The 19,653-nt window shown below is 43.8% G+C and overlaps 2 protein-coding genes across 9 annotated transcripts in view; one reads left to right on the forward strand and one right to left on the reverse strand.

Annotated features, from left to right (window-relative positions):
- Positions 1–295: 295 nt before the first annotated feature.
- LOC112926922 (uncharacterized) lies at positions 296–15,881 on the reverse strand. 3 transcript variants are annotated; one of them, XR_011994997.1, is made up of 4 exons: positions 15,201–15,881; positions 13,511–13,670; positions 12,919–13,076; positions 296–456 (listed from the first exon to the last, which is right to left on the reverse strand). XR_011994997.1 is itself a non-coding variant. In XM_072724936.1 (3 exons), the coding sequence occupies exons 1-3, from the start codon at positions 15,790–15,792 to the stop codon at positions 12,992–12,994; spliced, it is 837 nt and encodes a 278-aa protein (XP_072581037.1). In that variant the 5' UTR covers positions 15,793–15,881; the 3' UTR covers positions 11,434–12,991. The 3 variants fall into 3 exon arrangements, 1 of the variants encoding a protein (XP_072581037.1); XR_011994996.1 differs by lacking the exon at positions 296–456 and adding an exon at positions 12,195–12,333; XM_072724936.1 differs by lacking the exon at positions 296–456 and having other exon boundaries at positions 11,434–13,076.
- The window catches only part of FNIP2 (folliculin interacting protein 2), a 133,604-nt gene continuing 128,419 nt past the window's right edge, over positions 14,469–19,653 (forward strand). For 2 of the 6 annotated variants that reach the window (XM_072724931.1, XM_072724934.1), the window contains exon 1: positions 14,518–14,748. In XM_072724931.1, coding sequence (XP_072581032.1) covers positions 14,630–14,748 — 119 coding nt within the window. In that variant the 5' untranslated portion in view covers positions 14,518–14,629. Of the gene's footprint in view, positions 14,749–15,260; positions 15,378–19,653 lie in introns of those variants that run through there. The other 4 variants (XM_072724929.1, XM_072724932.1, XM_072724935.1 and 1 more) reach the window with 3 other exon arrangements.

A 19,653-nucleotide genomic window follows, 5' to 3' on the forward strand; every position in this document is an offset into this window, starting at 1 on the left:
TTTCTCCCTTTGACCCTCCCCTGGCTCACTCTCTGTCTCCAAAATAAATAAATAAATCTTAAAAAAAATGTTATGGGAGAATTAAATTAGAAATATTAGTTCAAGGATATCAGAGTGATGTAAATATCTCTGGTTATTAGGAAGAGGTGCCACTTTGTTAGGATACTTAGATTTCATATGATATATGTTCTTTACACTGATGTAATATGGTTTAACTTTTTGTTTCCGAAAATAAAATGTAGTGATATTTAGCTCTCATTTACACCTTGACTGGAAAATAATTGAGAAATGTAGCTCAAAGAATAAGTATTTAATTGGGGATGGGAAGAACAGGAAATGCAGGCTTGGTAAGTATTCAGCAGCCAGAGGGTTGCATGAAGGTGTCTTCTTACTGAGTCTTGAAAAAGTAGCAGCTCACGGGAGGCAAGTAAATTCAGAAGGGGCTGAGAGAAGGACCTAGCCAAAAAGGAAAGACAGAAATGGAAATTTTAAGCCACTATTCAGGCTGCCGTTTCAGAAAATGTGTTCCCTGAAAGATGAGGTTTCCACAAGATGTCAGTTGCTAGTTGTTCTGTGAAAACGATGAAAAACAATGTTTTTCAATATTTTTCTTTTAAGATGCGTCTTTTAAAAATCTATATATGAGAAGTTACCATATATGTTGATGTAATTTTTTGTGTGATTGTTCTACATTAATATGGCTGTGGGAGTAAAGCATAGTAGTTAAGAGGACAGATTCCAGTGCCAGATTGATGCGTTCAGATCACAGCTCAGCTGTTCACTCACTGTGTTCAGCTCTATCACTTTGTGTACCGATTTTCTTGTCTGCAAAATAGGAATGATAATAACACTTCCCTCGTAGTGCTGTTGCCAGAATTAAATGAGATAATATAAGGAAAATGCTTACAACTATGTCCTGACCACAATAAATACTATGGATGGCCTTGCTATTATTTTTAAGAAATGGTGTGCCACTTGTAAGAATACACAGAGATGACTTAATATATTAAGCAGGGACCTTTGATAGGCAAATTGGTGCATAATCAGCTTAAATAACTAATAATGGCCATGCTGTATGTTATTGTCTATACAACAAATATTAACTTGTTACCACAGGTTTGTGATAGTTTTTGTGATTTACTTTTTTGAAGATTTTATATCAAAAATAAAATAAAATATTTTATATCTTCTATAGTCACTAAAGTTAAAAAATTCATTTCTCTAACTTATTGTGTAAAGTTTAAAGAAAAACATAAAATAAAATTTAATTCCTTCTAGCAATTAATCAGAAATCGCATTTCGCTGTCTAGTTTAATCCAAATCACTTCTCATGAATTCTTGTAATGTTTCATAGAGAAAAAAACAGTTTTTAAAAGGCTGAAAGCCTACATTTGAGAAAAGCTGGCTTTTACCATAAAATTACTAAATTTCTTTTTATTTCTTTTATTTTACAGATTTTATTTATTTATTCATGAGACACACACAGAGAGAGAGAGAGAGAGAGAGAGGCAGAGACACAGGCAGAGGGAGAAGCAGGCTCCATGCAGGGAGCCTGATGTGGGACTCGATCCGAGTCTCCAGGATCACATCTCCGGCCAAAGGCAGGCACCAAACCGCTGAACCACCCAGGGATCCCCTAAATTTCTTTTTAAAGATTGTATTTATTTATTTGACAGAGAGAGTAAGAGTGAGAGTGAGTCAGAGAGAGAGAGAGAGAGAGAGAGAGAGCACACAAGTAGGGGGAGTGGCAGGTAGAGGGAGAGGGAGAAATCCAACGCAGGACTCGATCCGAAGATCCTGGGATCATGACCTGAGCTGAAGGCAGATACTTAACTGACCGAGCCACCCAGGTGCCCCCCAAATTACCAAATTTGTTAAATAAAAATACAAGATTATCAAAATACCTGCATTAAATTTTCTAGTGGGACTCTGGCACTATTTATATGATACTGTTATAGCACTAAAGACAACACTGAATGCCCATAAATGAACTTTTACTCAGCTGGATACATTTAACTATAGATTTGGTCAACACCACTGGTAGGTACCAATGGATTTGCATTAACTTTTTCAAGCTACCTGATTTATATTCAACGCACTACAGTAGTAATGCACCGGTATTTACCTTGGTAATATACTAAGTAATTGACTTAATGTATTTTTTTAAGATTTTATTTATTTATTCATGAGAGACACAGAGAGAGGCAGAGACATAGGAAGAGGGAGAAACAGGCTTCTCACAGGAATCGCAATGTGGGACTCGATCCCAGGACCCAGGATCACACCCTGAGCCGAAGGCTGACTCTCAACCGCTGAGCCACCCAGGTGTCCCTTGACTTAAGAATTTTGCCAGTGCTTATGTAATGAGTTTTATGAAGTGTTTAATTCACTATAACAATAATTAGTTATGCTTCAAAGGAAAGTAGAAGGCAGACATAGAATAGCAATTTTTAAACTTTTTTGGATTTGAGGAATCAAAGAGAATCTAAAAATTATGGACTCTTTCCAAAAATCTGCACACTTTTATGAACCTTTGCATGTAATTTCAGGGAATCTGGGTGAAATTTCTTAAATTATCATCCATGAACCATCTGCACCCAAATTTCTAGTTAAAAGTTCAGATTCCTGAGTCCCACTGCAGACTCACTGGATTGCAATCTCATAGGATCAAGCCCAGAAATAAGACTTTTAACAATGTCCACAGATGACACTATTTAAAAATAAACTGTTTTTAAAAAATTTATTTACTTTATAGAGAGAGGGAGGGGAGGGGCAAAGGGAGAGGGAGAGACAAATTTTTAGCAGACCCTTTGCTGAGCTCAGAGCCTGATGCAGGGCTTGATCTCAAGACACTGAGATTATGACCTGAGCTGAAACCAGGAATTGGACGTTTAACCAACTGTGCCATCCAAAGGTATTTTTTAAAAAAGGCTTTATTTTTAAGTAATCACACCTAATGTGGGGCTCAAACTCATAATCCCAAGATCAAGAGTCACATGCTCTACAACTAAGCCAGCCAGGCACCCCCAAAATAAACAATTTTTTTGCCAAAGGAAAACACACACATGCATGTCCATGTGCGCACACATGCGTAGTCCTGTGTATTATTTTAAAAGTCAAATATGGGGATCCCTGGGTGGCCAGTGGTTTGGGGCCTGCCTTCAGCCCAGGGCATGATACTGGAGTCCCAGGATCAAGTCCCACGTTGGGCTCCCCGCATGGAGCCTGCTTCTCCCTCTGCCTGTGTCTCTGCCTCTTTCTCTGAGTCTCTCATGAATAAATAAAATCTTAAAAAAATAAATAAAAGTCAAATAGTACTGTAAGGCTTATGATAAAAACCTGCGGTCTCCTACCCCACCCTTCCCCACACCCACTCCCACCACTACAGGTTAATACCCTCACATTTTCTAGCTAGTTTCACTGATAATTTTCCTCCATGTCTTTATATCGCTTCCATTACTGTGTCTTGATTTGCCTGTTGACTTCCTGCCATTGTGAATAAATACTAGAATATCACTTCCTGAATCCATTTTTCTCCTTCTATCCCCCAATATAATTATATACAATTTTTTTTTGTTAAATCAGTTAACATTACATCATTGAAACTATATAAATATTGTTCACTGAGCCAAGTAATGCATTGCAATCACACCTCTTTTCCGGTATAAGCTTTCTTTATTTCTGAAGTTAATAATTGCTTCATTTTATCATTTGTTTGGTTTTCCATCTATCTGTTGTTAACACCCCCCCCCCCCCAGGGTCCTGGCATCTCAGCCATATATTTATTAATTATATGTTCTGCATACTCACAAATTTCTATTCCATTTTTCTGAGCTGCTCTGAGAGCCCTCTTCCCTCCTCTTCCTCTCCGGCCCGGCTGTTTTCTACAAGTTCTGGGACATTCCTTCCTGCCACCTTACAAATTTCCTTACTGCTTTTCTTTCTAGGATCTTCTCCTTTATCTTCCATTTTCATATTTTAATCCCCTATTTTCCTAAAATACATCTTTCTATCTTCCCAAGAAATAGTGGAGGTCTACAGTTTGAGACCTTCTAGACAGGAAAATTGGGTGTATTCTACGTTACTTGAGTTAAAGTTTAGTTTTGTAAAGGATCCTAAGCTAAAAATAGTTTTTCCTCTGAATTTTTAAAAAGATTTTATTTATTTATTCATGAGAGACACAGAGAGAGAGAGAGGCAGAGACACAGGCAGAGGGAGAAGCAGGCACCATGCAGGGAGCCCGATGCAGGACTCGATCTCAGGACCCCAGGATCATGCCCTGAGCTGAAGGCAGATGCTCAACCACTGAGCCCCCCAGGTGCCCCTCCTCTGAATTTTTAAGGTAGTGCTTTATTGTCTTCTATAATCAAGAGTGATTAGTAGTGATTCCAAATGCTATTCTGAATCATTCCTTTTTTTGTGTGATCAGCTTTTTTTCTCTGAAGGATTTTACAATTCTATTCCTTATTCAAGGTGTTCTGAAATGTAATGATGATATACCTCGAAGTGGGTTTTTTAAAAAATTTGTTGTTCTGGGCAAGTCCTATCTGGGAAATTTTCTTCTTTCATTCTGGATGAGCTCTACCTGGGAAATTTTCTTGTATTATTTCTCTGATGATTTGTTCCCCTTGGTTTTTTCTTGATCCCTCTTTTGAGACTCATATTAGTAAGTCACTGAATGGATTGGATAATGTCCTCATCTTTCCTCTTCTGTTTTCCATCTTTCCCAACTTGATTGTCCAGTGTTTTTATTGAATGTTTAATTTACACCACCATAGATTTAATTTTAAGAGCTCTTTCTTGCTATGTGTCACTTCTTGTTTTTGTTTTTGTTTTATAGACATATATTCTTTTGTCTTTTTGATGATAATAAATTATAGCTGTTTTGAGTCTTTTTCTCCTTGCATTGTTTCTATTCCCTCCAGGTCCCTTTCCCTTTCATGTGTACTTTTCTTACCATTTTGGAGGTATTCATCAAATTTTTAGTGATTCTTGGGTTTCTATTCATATTTAAGAAAAACACTAAAAATTTTATTAGAATTTCCTGTGTGGAGTACTGATTTGTGAAAGTAGATGCACTAGAAATGAACCAGATTTTTACTGGGTTCCTCCAATTATAAATATCTAGAGCGCTTTTTTCTGTTCTCTGTCATCATTCTATTTCTTTGGGAACTGAGCATGCACTTAATGCTCCTTTTCTGATCCACTGACCCAAAGTTGTCTGGCTGGGCAGGATGAGTACAGGAAGGAACCTGGGGTCTAACTATTTCATATGTAGACTTTTACTTATACCTCCTATGTTCAGCCTGCACCTGACCTCCCCTTCAGTGACCTGACAGGTCCCAAATCTTGGCTTTACAGTCTTTGAGGGGAACTGGCCTTCATCTTCATTCTTCGGTTTTGAATTCTTCCTCTCTGCTTAATTGATTGTTACTCCTTCATCCACTTTCCATCTTCCAAACACTTACCCTTGGCCAAACACTTACTGCAATCTGTAATCACTGCCTTGCCTGCCTCTTATCTTTGTTTTTTGTAAGCTAACGCCTTTTTTTTTTTTAATTCCTTTGCTGTCATTTTAGAGAGATTTGAATAAGGAGGGAGGGGGGATAGAGGCAGAATGCTTGTAGACAAATCACAGTTTTAAGCAGAATTATAAAATAAATCTTGTGCAACACACACACTTGAAGGCCACTGGCTAGAACACAGAATACTGGACAAATGCTGACTTAGTACACGAACTAGATTAATTTATGTAGAATTAATGATTTAATAAAAACAAACTATGGTGTTTGTTGAACTATCAATCTGGTGGGGGAAATCATCTTGAAATAAAAATTCCTGTCAAACAAACAAATGAATAAGAAAGGGAAAAAAAAGGAAGGAAGGAAGAAAAAATCACAAACATGTTAATTGTAGCTATTTTCTTAAAAGAGATGTTACATTTATTTTTAAAAATAATCTCTACCCTCAATGTGGGACTTGAACTCATGACTCTGAGATTGAACATCTCATGCTCCACTGACTGAGCCAGCACTCCTAACTGTAGCTATCTATATATCTATGGACACATTATTATATTCATCTTTGTACTTTTCTATATTTTCTAAATTGTATGCACAGTGGATCATTACTTTTCGAGTGTGAATGAGTGTATGGTAGAAAATTTCTGTACCTTTCCCAATACCTCACCTATGGAGGTGAAATAAAATCAACAGATTAATTGAACAAGCTTTTACTGAGTGCCTCGACCAAAGCTGCATACCTCAGAGGCATTAATAAATAGGTAAATATTTTCTGAACCATGATCTGAAAAGAAACTGTTTTTGAAAAGTTTAGAAGCAGGAGGTATCTTGTGGGCAACTTTTTAAACTGAAAGGCAACAGGGTTATATCAACGTTTTTACATTTGATTTGTTTAAAAACAAAACAAACCATGTATTTGGTGCCTATCATCTCGCAGATTCCATGCACAGAGCTGGAGATCAAGAATCCGTAGCCCAGTGTAAGAAAGAATCCATAGTGATGGTGTCGTGGGTTCTTGAAAAATGCTCAGGGTAAATACAGCCATCTGCATTTTATAATGTATAAGTGAATGCATATGTGGCAGATTCTCTTGGTCTGTTACCTAACAAGTCACTTTCCCCACTCTGTGCTTCTCTTTGTTAGAGCCTTGATTTTGTTTCGGTGACTTCACCCTCCCCACATGTGATTAAGGAAATCTCCCCATTAGTCAAAGCTAATCATGGTAACACCATATTTCACTTGCCAATGATTAAAAACTATCGAGCTTCTGAGAAAATAAGACACATGGGAAGAGACCACCCCCATCTTCTATTGGATGTTGTTGCATCTGCACATAATCCCAGGAACTGTGGTGACCATATTGCTATCTGCCTGAATCCAACACACAGAGGAGAGGAGAGCCAAGAGATACACAGAGAAGCAGAATCAGAGCTCTGATGTACCACGCCTGGGCCCTAGTGATCTACCTTTGGATCTTTTGTTCTCTGAGGAAAAATACCCCTTTATTGTTTATTCCAATTTGGGCTGGAGCTTCAGTTACTTGCAGCAAAGTCATCCTAACTAATATGGGATACTTTGTCTCAGGAAGAGGCTTTCGTGTAAGGGGCTGATGAGAGAAAAAGCAGTTGGTATTATTGTTAGGCAAATGAGAAAGACAAAATTTACACCTGGGGCAGGATTCTCTGCTGAACCAATCTGGTGATGCTCAGGCAAAAGGGCTTCAAAATTAAACCAGGAAATTAGGAGCAAAATTGTGAGCCCCATGATCAGTTTCATAATGGGGACTTAGAGCTGGCTGGCAGTGATCTCTTTTTTTCTAACCAAATAAGTGAAAAAAGTTCAGGAAGTTTCTTCATCTAGTGACTATTACAGAGAATTCTTTTGTGAGGGTACAGAGCTTACATGCAGGAGGGACTGTGAACTTCATTCACTCATTGGCTCATTCATTCATTTAGTTTAATAAATATACTTTTGAGAAGACACCATGTGTCAGGCATATTAGGCAACAAGACATAGGCTGTGATCTAAGGGAATGTATTTGTCTAGTGGGAAACAAAGATGTTATATATTTATTTATTGGTTAATGATAAATTTTGATAAGTGCTTTAAGGAATAGAAAAGAGTGCTATATCAAACACTGGAGGGAAGGAGGGTCGTTAATTAAGAATAGAGACCGAGAGACTCAGAACAGTAGATGTGAATAAGTGACATTAAATTGAGAACTGAAAGATAATCAGACAGAGTTGTGAGCTGGGGTTGGGGGCATTCCTGGCAGAGGAGGCCTGGTGGAAGAAAGGAAAATACACCAGAGTGGCTGGAGGATAGCAAGTGACTGGGAGGGGGATGTGAGATAAGTTTGGAGAGGGAGGGAAGGACCTAACTATATGGAAGGTTATGTGAAGAATTTTGGATTTTATTAAATGCAATGGGAAGCCATGAAAAAGTTTTCATCAAAGAAGTGACAAGAAACAATTTACGTTTTTTTTTGTTGTTGTTGTTTAAGATTTTATTTTTTTATTCATGAGAGACACACACAGAGAGAAGCAGGGACATAGGCAGAGGGAGAAGCAGGCTCCCTGCAAGGAGCCTGATATGGAACTCGATCCTTGGACTCCAGGATCATGCCCTGGGCCAAAGGCAGGGGATAAACCACTGAGTCACCCAGACATCCCACAATTTACATTTTTAAATGATCCCTATGGCAGCTGCATGTAGAATAGATGCCAGATGGGACAAGAAAGTAACCAGGCAGGAAATAATCGTGACTTGGACTAGGGTGGTGGCAATGGTCAGGGAGAGAAGTGGATGTGAGAATTATTTTGGATAAGGAGAGAAAGCAAAGGGTTAAGGATGCTTCCTAGGTTTCTGCTGTAAACAAATGTGTAAAGGCAGGTGTTACAAATGGGTAAAGAGGAAGAAGGCAGGAGAGGCAGGCTCTGGAACAAGGAATGATTGAGAGTTCAATGTGGGATGCCTGTGAGTTATCCAGTTGGACACATCAGGTAGGTAACTGGTTATGAAGATCTAGAATAGAGGTTAGGATTGGAAGTAAAAGATTAGGTGTTATCAATATATAGATAGCATTTACAGTCACAGGAATGGATGAGTTTATCTAGGGAGAGGGAGAGTATGAATGAGAAGAGAAGCCCTGAGGAGTTTTATATTTTAAAGAATGGGAAAGGAAGACCCTCCAGAAGAGACCGAGTTGGTCAGGTTGTTTAAAGCTAGAAGAGGTCCATAGTACTAAAAAGGAGAGTTTCAAAAAGGAAGAAGTGGCCAATTGTATTGATTGCCAAGAAGATGGAAAATCTCCCTTGATTTTGGCACCATGTAGGTCACAGATTGCTTTAGTGAGATTATCAAGTGGACTGAGTTCCGCTGCAAATATCAGAGAATCAATTTACTATAGATTAACCCTTGCACTACCAGAGTCTATTGGATCCAATTTTAAGAGTATGAGCTTCTTTTCTGAGAGGTTCTAACTATTTTTAAGGATGGATATTTCATGACTTTTATTCTTTCTTAAACTCCCACTTTTTCCAATAAACAAAAAGCAAATGTACTTTAAAAATGTGATAACTCATTTTATCTTGCAATTGCCATATGGATACATTGAAGTCTTTCATAATTTATGGGATCTTAGTGATCTTAATTTTCTTTAGCTTTAAACATTTTGCTATATTATCATTCTAGGAATTATTTCAACTTTACTCAACAACTATTCCAGACTATGTTAGAGAAGACAAAATAACAATTTGGAATTGCCTAGGAAGATGATTCAATAGTAAATAAACTGTTATATCATCACTGTTATATCATCCTTCCATTATCTTATTGTATTGTCCAAAGCACTACATCATCTTTTAAGAAGGTATAAAAAATATCTGGAGACATTATCTTTTTAGTTTTTTATTAAGGGTTTTATTGATCACTGATGAGAATTCAGAAATTTCATGTTTTGCCCTACAATGGCAAAGAAAACTGATGGAAGAAAACACTTCACAAGTATTAGAAAAGTCAGAAAATAAATATAAAAAGACACTAGGCTTTAATGATGATGGTAAAATGTATCATACAAGTGGAATCAGATGATGAGTCTTTATTTATTTTTTAAAGATTTTATTTGTTGTTGTTGGTTTTTTTAAAAGTAATCACTACACCTCAAATGACGAGTCATAAGATAATGGTATCCTAAATTTTCTCAAACTCCAGAATTGTTAATCCAACAATATATATTTATTAAGCAGATTTATGGTATTCTTATCAATTCAACAGGAATGATTTCATTATTCAATATTTTGGAACAAGAACCTGAGCCATCCAAAAAAGATTTGATATATTTTGTCATCTTTTTTGATGTTTTTTATTTATTTATTTATTTATTTTTTAATTTTTATTTATTTATGATAGTCACAGAGAGAGAGAGAGGCAGAGACACAGGCAGAGGGAGAAGCAGGCTCCATGCACCGGGAGCCCGATGTGGGATTCGATCCCAGGTCTCCAGGATCACGCCCTGGGCCAAAGGCAGGCGCCAAACCGTTGCGCCACACAGGGATCCCCTTTTTTGATGTTTTGTATCATATACACTTGATATGTTTGCAAGTCAACAAATGCTAAAGGGAATGTATATGCAAATATGACCGGAAGGAAATCATGATGTAGAGAGGAAAAATTCATTGAATTGCTAATTCTTTTTTCCTCCAGTTTTACTGAGATACAATTGACATACATTGTATACTTTTAAGAAGTCCAAGGTGTTTGATTTGCTAGTTCTAATTGTTTATAAATCTAAACATGAAAATGCTTTACAGCTAAGAAGTAAAGAAGATGGCTATCTTCGTTTTTTTAATTAAATTAATTTATTCATGAGACACACAGAGAGAGGCGTCTGCCTCTCACACTGGCAGAGGTAGAAGCAGGCTTCCTGCAGGAAGCCCAATGTGGGACTCCATCCCAGGACCCCAGGGTCACACCCTGAGCCAGCCAAAGGAAGGCAGACGCTCAACGGCTGAGCCAGGCAAGCATCCCTATCTTCTTTTCAACAAGACTGAAGGCCACCCACATTTTCAAAAGTACTTTTGTTGATTCAAGTGCAAGAAGTAGCAAAAATAAGAATAAGCTAGCATGTTAGAGATGTATTTTTAATTTAGAGTCAATATTTATGAGATGACTTTGTTCCTGGTACATATACATTGACTGATTAATAGCAATATATTTTTTAAAGATTTTATTTATTTATTCACGAGAGATAGAGAGACAGAGAGAAAGAGGCACAGACACAGGCAGAGGGAGAAGCAGGTTCCGTGCAGGGAGCCCAACATGGGACTCGATCCCGGGTCTCCAGGATCAGGCCCTGGGTCAAAGGCGGCGCTAAACGGCTGAGCCACCCGGGCTGCCCATAGTAATATTTAACAGATATAGCCTGGGGTACCTGGCTGGCTCAGTCAGTACAGCGTGCTGACTCTTGATCTCAGAGTTGAGCTCTATATCGTGCATAGGAATTACTTTAAAAAAATAAAGGATATGGCCCGCTCAGGGTAATATTTCTCTAATTGCAGAAAAATATAGGATAAAAATTTGATTTTGCTATGTTTAACTTCTTATTAAAGTTTATTTATTTATATATTTATTTTTAAAAGATTCTACTTATTTATTCATGAGAGACAAACAGAGGCAGAGACATAGGCAAAGGGAGAAGCAGGCTCTGTGCAGGGAGCCTGATGTGCGACTTGATCCCCAGACCCGGGATCACGCCCTGAGCCGAAAGCAGACACCCAAACCGCTGAGCCACCCAGGTGTCCCTAAAATTCATTTTAAAATTGTTTCACTATCCTTTATTCTTGCTTCTTATAAATGATTTGCAAATGGCTGAAAAATATGAAAAAATAAAGTCTATTGGTGATGACTGGTGTACTGAGGGTTAAACAAGCAGGGGTTTATTTGTTTTGCATAACAAGCAATAGAGAACACAAAACAGGACCCTCTCTTATACCGCTGCGCCACCCAGGGATCCCTGGACCCTCTCTTATAGACTGCTTTTGGCTTCACATTAGAAATGTTATCCCATCAAATGGGGAAGGTCAGCTTAGGGTGGCCCAGGCTGCTAGTAAGATAACTAGCATAAGATGCAGACAAACAACATCCAAAGGAAGAAACAACGACCCACATCTCTCCGTATAGTTCTCTATTAAGAGAGAGAAACCTTCCAGAATCACTCCTCCTCTGGCTCCTTTCCTTCTGTCCCCTTGGCGAGAATTGCCTCATGGGCTCATTCCTGAACCAAGACCTTGCAAAAGCAATGGGGTTACCCTCAGATCATTCAGGCTAGAGTTTGGGGATATGTCAGTTTACCCTGAGGCACACTGGCCCAGGCGAGGGATGGACCCTGAACAAAACTGGAGTTCTGGTAGGAAGAAGTGGTAGCAGATAGCAGGTAGGCTACCGAGTACAAGGCAGGCCGACCACACAAGGGAAACTCCTGAAGCAACTTTCATACATTAATCAACTGGAGAGAACCATTACCAGGGCCCAGAACAGACAGGATAGGCAAGTCACCCCTTTTACAATTCCCCCCTTTCCTGTCTTGTTTTTCTGTCATTTTCCAAGAATTCAGGACACTCTTTTACTCCCTGCTCCTCGAGACAGCTGCATACAGGAGGATCCAGCCGATAGATTTTTCTAATATAGGGTGAGTGGGATGAGGTGAATGGGACTTATGGAACCGGGAGACAGGCCCACGACCGAGCTGGAGATGGGGTGGGGTGTATGACAAGCTTCAGGAATGAGGCGGTGACCAATGGATGGAAGAGGCCTTGAGCAGACAATAAAAGAAATAATGAAACTGGGAAGAGGAGAGCTATAGAGAGTGATCTCCCCACATTTTGCTGGTCAGGATTTTTGTATGCTTTTAAAATTCAGAGCAAGTGGTGTGACCAGAACCAGAAAGAGGAAGAATATGGTGTTGAGAGGAAGCAAAGGGAGAGAAGGGAACCATTTCAGTTCCTTTTTTATCCTTGCTTAACTGTAGTCTGTCCTTAACAGTTTGAGATGCACACACGCCCTTTATTTCAAGTTGACCAGTGAAGATCAAAATTGAGCGTGATGTCTGGGGCAGGCTGATTTTGGAACTGCCTCTTTTGGGCGATTCCGCGCATTTGGACTGGGGCTGGAATTGAAACAGTCCTTGGGGGTGGGGATGGGGGACACAAGAGACACCATGCCAAATTTGTCTTCAATGTGCAATTACAAAAGCTGCAGGCACAAGGGTATGTGCTTGGGTTTGGACAATACAGGACATCTTCTGAGCAGGGATCGCATAAGGAAGGGCGGTCAAGCGCCAGCCATAACCCCACCTGGGACCATGTTTTCATAGAGTCACAGCCGATGAAGCCAATACCTGTCACATAGGATTCTGGCCAATACTGGTAGTCCCAAGTCCCATGGGGTAGACTGAATACCAAAGCTGCAAATCAGGGGACTGTGTCCACTCCATTGCGTGAAACAAGGACAGCTCGCTGGCCTGCACACTCAATCCACCGTTTTAATCGTAGAAATCTGAAAGGAAAAAAAAAAAAAAAGAGTGGAGTTTCAGTTCCTGCCACCTTTCCCTTACCTTCGTGAAATTTCAGCACATCATCATTCACAGCTGGTTTCCCACCAAAGCCAGGAGGAGGGATTACTCCGTCGATTACTTCCGTCCATGAAAAGACCTTTTTGAGTCTCCAGGAGTCCCCCCGCCCCCGCCCCTGAACAAGTCTAAGAGAATCCAGGTGAGTCCCTCCCTATTCGCTGCTCCTGAAGGAGAAGCGCGGAATCTTCCTTTTATGCCTGCGAGTCCTCAAGAGGGAGGACGAGGGCTCACGCTGTAGGGCCGAGGAGGACGCGGCCCGGAGCCGGAGCCGGAGCCGGGGTCCCCTGCCCGCCCCAGGAGGTCGGGTCGGCCGTGGGCGGAGGCTGGGGCGCCCGGGGGCTCCGCTACGACAACCCACCTGCTGCGGACGCCGGACGCCAGCTCATTCCGGGCCTCGACGGCTAAGGGCGCATTAAGACGGGTCTTCTGAGCCCGTGCAGGGGATTCCGTGTGTTGTTGTTGTTGTTTTGATTTCACGGGCAACTTTTCATAGAACTCTGGTGCAGTGACCCAAGATGCTGGAGAGCGAATAAGCCGACTACACAGTCAAAAAAAAAACAAACAAAAAAAAACCCACAACACGACCCCTTGGAGATCCAAGCCGGACGGGTAGGAACAGGCCACTGCCCCGGGGGCCGTGAGATTCCAATCAGCCCCGCGAAACAGCAGCCTCGTGGATTAAGCCCTTCCGCTCCCCCCGCCCCCACCCTGGGCTTCAGTAAACGAGCACTGGCACCTGCACGGAGCGGGGACCCAAGTCCAGGGGCTTTGTCTCAACAAGAACAAAGATCGGCGCGGCCGATGCTCGCTGCCGAAGGGCCGAAGGGCCGCGGCGACCGCGGCAGCCCCGCCGCCCGCAGCCCGAGCCGCCCGCCCCGCCCCGCGCGCCCCCCGGCCCCTTTAAGCTTCGCGCCCGCCCCGCCCCGTGCGCCCCCACGGCCCCTTTAAGCGCCGCGCCCGCCCCGCCCCCGGCCCCGCCCCCCGCGCCCCGGCCCCGCCCCCGCGCCCCCGGCCCCTTTAAGCGCCGCGCCCGCCCCGCCCCCCCGCCCCGCCCCCGCCCCCCGCGGGCCGCGCGCTCCGGGCCGCGCCTCCCGCCGGGGTTACGTGAGCCCGGGGCGGGCGGCCGCCGGGCCAATGGCCGCCGCCCGGGCGGCCGCGCTCCTCCCGCGCCGCCGCCGCCGCCGCCGCCGCGGCCGCCGTGGGGCTGCGGGCTCCTCCCGCAGGAGATAACTGTCAGCGCGCGAGGCGGCGGCGGCGGCGGCGGCGGCGGCCCGGCTCAGTCATATGACCGGCCCCCGGCGGCCCCGACGCCGCGCACAGCTCCTCCGCCGCAGCGGCCCCGCGCTCCCACAAGGCTGGGCGGCCGCGCCGCCGCCGCCGCGATGGCCCCGCCGCCGCGGCCGCCGCCCCCGGCTGCGCGCTGAGCCGCCGGCCCCCCGAGCGCCACGGCCGGAGCCGCAGCGGCGGCGGCAGCATCATGGCCCCGACCCTGCTCCAGAAGCTCTTTAACAAAAAGGGCAGCGGCGGCGGCGGCGGCGGCGGCTCCGCGGCGGCGTCCGCCCAGGGCAGGGCTTGCAAGGAGGGAGCCGCGTTTAGGTGAGCGGGGCGGGCGCCGAGAGCGAGGCGGGCGCGGGAGCGGGCGCGGGCGCGGGAGCGGGACCCGCGGCGGCGGCGGGCGGCGGGCGGCGGGGGAGGGAGGGGGCCGCTCGGGACGTCGCAGCCCGTCGCCGCCGCCGCCGCCGCGTCCGGGCGACCGCAGAGCACGCGCCGACGCGAGCGGGCCCCGGAGCGTCTGGGCCCGGGAGGGTCCCCCGCCCCCGCCCCCGCCCCCGGGACCCCGGACCCCGGCCCCCGGCCGCCCGCACAGACGCGAGGGTGGCGGCGCCGCGGAGCCGGGCGCTGTCCCTCAGGCCGCTCCGACCTATTGTGTACGTGACAGTGTTTCGAAGTTGGCGGAGGAGCGACAGCCACGAGCTGAGGCGGCGCCCCCGCCCCCCCCCCGCGGTCTGTGACGGCGCTGACGGGGGGGGATGAGCCGGGGTCCCCACCTGCTGGGAGGCCGCGGCGGCCCGGGCGGCGGCGGGGCGGGCGCTTTGAGGGATGGTTGAGGTCCTGCCTCGGCGGCGCCACTGCGGGCCCGGGGCGGACGCGCCGTCGGGGGCCCCGCGGGTATCGGGGCCGCGTCCCCCGCCGGGAAGCCGCGCGCGGCGTGGAGAGCCCGCGAGGTAGGTGCGGCTGCAAGTCCCATTGCGCGGATGAGGAAGACTCGGAGTCGCGGGCAACTTGACAGCCACGCGCCCTCGTGAGCGGCGCAGCCCGCGTTTTGACCCAGTTTGACCGCAGGATCCAGGCTTTAAGACACCTCCGTGTCCTGCCCTCAGGAGCCCACTTGCGGGAGGAGGGCGACCTCGCAGTGCCCCGCGCGGCCCCTGAGCTCGCGTCCCGGGCAGACGTGTTCAAGCCGCGAGCCTCTAACGGTTTCAGCACAGTGTTGAGTTTGAGCACCTCCAGCCGCCGACACCGTGCTGCTCCCGCGGCTGTTGGCCCAGACGTCGTGCAGAGGCAGGGCTGTCGCCGGCCAAGTCCAGAGCCAGTGTAATAAAGCTTCCTTAGAAGTTCGAAGAGACGCTTGGAATGCATTTTGGTTTTAAGGTCTGCTTGCGTTCCGGGTCTCGCTTTTCTCGAATTCCCTTCGCTTAAGACCCAGCTGCTCACTGCGGTTGCGGGAATCGTTGAAGACCAGTGTTTTTGTGCTTGTGAGGCGTGTGCGGGAGGGTGTGGGTGTGGTGGTGTTGGGAAGGTAAGTTGTGAGGACTTTACCCCAGTTGAATTCTCATGTTTCTTTTTTTTTTCTTTTTTTAATGATTTTATTTATTTATTCATGAGAGACACAGAGAGAGAGAGAGGCAGAGACACAGGCAGAGGGAGACGCAGGCTCTCCGGGGGACGCCCCCCCCAACCCCCCAACCCGCCAGAACCACTGAGCCACCCGGGCCGCCCCCTCACGTTTCCTTTGGACTAACTGGATCCTTATTATCTGAGTAGGGAAGCCTATTCCTTTCACTGCTCTGAGTGCTCGTGATGTGTCCCTCCGCCCAAAGGTAGAATCACCTGAGACCCAGGGTACGGAATGTCTTCTCTTCCCTCCCAGTAACCCAGACTGGATCAAGGGAACAAAGCCTGGAGGAAAAAGGGCATATGTGTTACTTTGCCCTTTACTTTGGGTGTCTTTGCTTTGGCAGCCCTTGTCAAGGACATTTAAAGCCATTTTACTGCTGGTGGAGATAGTGGAGTTACACTGTCATGGTTTCCTGTGCTCTCGGCCCAGTTGCCCACCACCATTTCCTCTGTCCACGAGTTTAATTGAGTGTATTTTGAACAACAACAACAAAAATTGCGTCTATATTTAGGGCTTGGCCATATTAGGGCAATTGATTCCCACTTTGTGGGAACATTTTCAGTATAGTGTTCTGTTGTCCCATTGGTATATAATGAAGAACACAAAAGTATGCCAAGGACTGGTGTGTGGTTTCTTTGTTTTGTTTTTTTTTGTTTTTGTTTTTGTTTTTGTTTTTTACCCCTTGACCTCGTTGGGATTTTTCTACAAGTTTTTGAGGTAGAATTTTGACATTGGTTTGGGAGAATTGGAGCTGTCAGTTGACCATTTCACTTGATGAGGTCCCTTAGCAGAAAGAAGCGAACTAGGACATGTCTGTAAAGATGCAGGGTGATGGGGACAAATAGACTTGTGCACACCAGCTCAACAAAAGATACCCAAGCAGGTCTTTTTCCTCCTGCTCTTGCCACCCAGCCTAACTTTTAAATACAGGGTAGCCCTCCTGGGAAGAGTCTTCTAGAAAATTTCCTTTTCTTGCCCTTGTGCTTCATTTTATCCAGGTTTTACCAGACAGGAGCTGGTGTTTGCTTTTTGGGGCAAGTGGGTGCCTAATCCAGGGGATTAGCTGCCCTTAGGAACCCACTTTACAGTTGAATAGATTTTGAGAAGTTCAAGTGAAACCCTTAGGTTAAAGACCTAGTATTCCTAACATGAATTTGTATTTTTCAGTGCATTTAAATACAGTATATAACTTGTGGATCTTGAGAATGAAAGTCTCCTAGGGGAATCAGAATTTTGGGCAGTTTTGTAGAGTATATTAACATATATTTTGGAGAAAAGTCTAAGTAAAAATAAGATCCAACTTTATAATACTATATTTACATACATGTTTGGGGATACACATATACACACATATATGTATTTGTTTGTTTTAGGGTTTGTGGAAAGCCTTTTTTTATATCTCTTCTTTTCCTTTGATGGACTTTCATTAGTTACTTTAAACTTTTCTCCAGTTCTCTGCAGTTTGGCCTTTCATCAGGTTTTGCCCTCTGTGTTATTCTCTTGATTCTTGTGCACTTCCCTCTGTTTCTTACTGTTCCTTCTCACTGCTCTGGCTTTCACACACTATAGTTGATTAGAGAGGAGATTTTTTTTGTTCAATATAATAGCTTATCTCATAGGTCATTTTCAGATCTTCATGCTTTCTGGTGTTCCATCTAAAAAGAGGAACATCACAGTCAAGACTCTTAAGTGTATTTTTTTTTGGGACCTCAACAAAAGCCCTTTCATAACTTTGAGGAAAGAGCCTTCTAGGAAAACAAAAGAAATCAAAAGAGATTGAATTTACGTGTTTGGGAGAAGTAGCTAGGAACAATATATGACTATGGTATTTGTGAAGTGTAAACTCTAAAGTTATAAAGTTCCATAATGGTCTTGAAATTTGAGAGTATTCTCTATTTGCTTGTCTTCAGGTTAGTTTTGCTTTTAATTGGTTGAGACATAAATATATATTTGAACAACCCTTTGTTTTAGAAGGATAAAGTAGAGCAGAAAGAGGTGATTTGTCTAGTGGCTCAAGTCAGAAGTAAAATTGGGTTCCTGGTTACTTTAGATTTGAGGTCAGCATGTTCACATTAGGAGTTTTTAAAAGCCAACATATGCCCATGGACTCACATGTCTGGTTCAAGTTTGAGGTTTTATCTTATGGTTTATGGTTTTTTTTTTTTTTTTTAATGTCTCTGTTAAATTAGTGGGCCAGTCTTCACCTAAAATATATATGCAACAAGGAGCTGAAAAGATAATAGGTTATCAAATATTTTATTTTGGACCAATTAAATGAAGTGAGTAAGCTTATATATTACCTGTGACGTGAGTAGTAAGTGGAAGCATTTCAGCTGCTCAGTAGCCAGCAGTATAAATGCTAGAAGTAGATTCCATTCCTTCTCCCCTCCAATTCTGAATTTCTAAGGCCAAATGGCCTAGTTAGTACTAATCTACATTGTTCTGTTAGAACAAATTTAAGTACTCTCTTACAGGCTTAGTATGAGTATAATTCAATCCACCTATCGTCATTATCAAATAGCATCTGATGCCCATGTGTTTGTGCTCCACCTGTGTAAATCAAGGTAGGACACTCATGCTCCTGCCTACTGGAATTAGCAATCTAAAGGATAACAGATTATTTACCAAGATGAATAAACAGCAAAATACACATTGGAAACTATAACAAGAAGATAAATGAAACAATGATATAGAAAGAGTAAATCTTTACCTTAAGTACAGCATTAAGAACTCTCTGTTCTCATGCCTAGTATGACTGAGGGTAGGAGTATAAATTGGTCTCTTGGACAGGGTGAAATTACACAGAAGTGCTTCCTCCCCTCCCACTGCTAGCTCCTAAGATATATGCATTTTTTTTAAGGTTTTATTTATTTATTCATGAGATTGACAGAGACACAGGCAGAGGGAGAAGCAGGCTCCACCATGCAGGGAGCCCGACTCCTCCTTGTGACTTGTGTGACTCGATCCTTGGACTCCAGGATCAAGCCCTGGGCTGAAGGTGGTGCTAAACCGCTGAGCCACCCGGGCTGCCCAATATATGCATTTCTAATGAGATTTTTCTGAAGTAGGGAGAATTTTCTGGAGAACAAAAACAGTGTAGTTCTATGACACTCACTTTTAATGCCTATAACATAAGACATGTGACACACATGACATAAATAGCAGTTTTGATTACTTTTTTTTCTACTTTCTAAAAGTGTTCCTGGAAGTTTCCTTGCCTGTGGTTTTGGATTTATTGGCATAATCATTACATCATTCCTCCTTGTCCTGAAACATGCCCAACACCGTGGGGGTTTATTAAAGATTTTTTGGCAGAGGTCAAGAATGGACTGTTCCAGCTAATGCAATGGGTTCTGTTAAAAGCACTTGGAAGACAAATTGAGACCATGTCGACATGGGCCTGGGCAAGTTTCTTCATTTCTCTCCCTGCTTCTCAGTTTTGTCATTTGTGAACTCACAGCACCAGTCCTATGTCCTAGGTAGTATGTAGGTGGTAAGGAGGCAATACAATGAGTTTGAAAATCTTTTCAAAAGGATCTAATGCAGTGCAAGATGATTTTAAGTATTACCAAGAGCCTTTTAAGTCATGGAGTTCAGTATTA

The sequence above is a fragment of the Vulpes vulpes genome, chromosome 10, assembly GCF_048418805.1.
Source record: "Vulpes vulpes isolate BD-2025 chromosome 10, VulVul3, whole genome shotgun sequence".
Lineage (NCBI taxonomy): Eukaryota > Metazoa > Chordata > Mammalia > Carnivora > Canidae > Vulpes > Vulpes vulpes.

Coding starts and splice junctions, on each gene's coding strand:
- LOC112926922 (XM_072724936.1), bottom strand. CDS start 15,792: ATGCATTCCAAGCGTCTCTTCGAACTTCTAAGGAAGCTTTATTACACT. Junction 13,671..15,200: donor CCGCCGCGGCCTCCCAGCAG/GTGGGGACCCCG, acceptor TTCGCTCTCCAG/CATCTTGGGTCACTGCACCA. Junction 13,077..13,510: donor GCGTCCGGCGTCCGCAGCAG/GTGGGTTGTCGT, acceptor TTTTCCTTTCAG/ATTTCTACGATTAAAACGGT.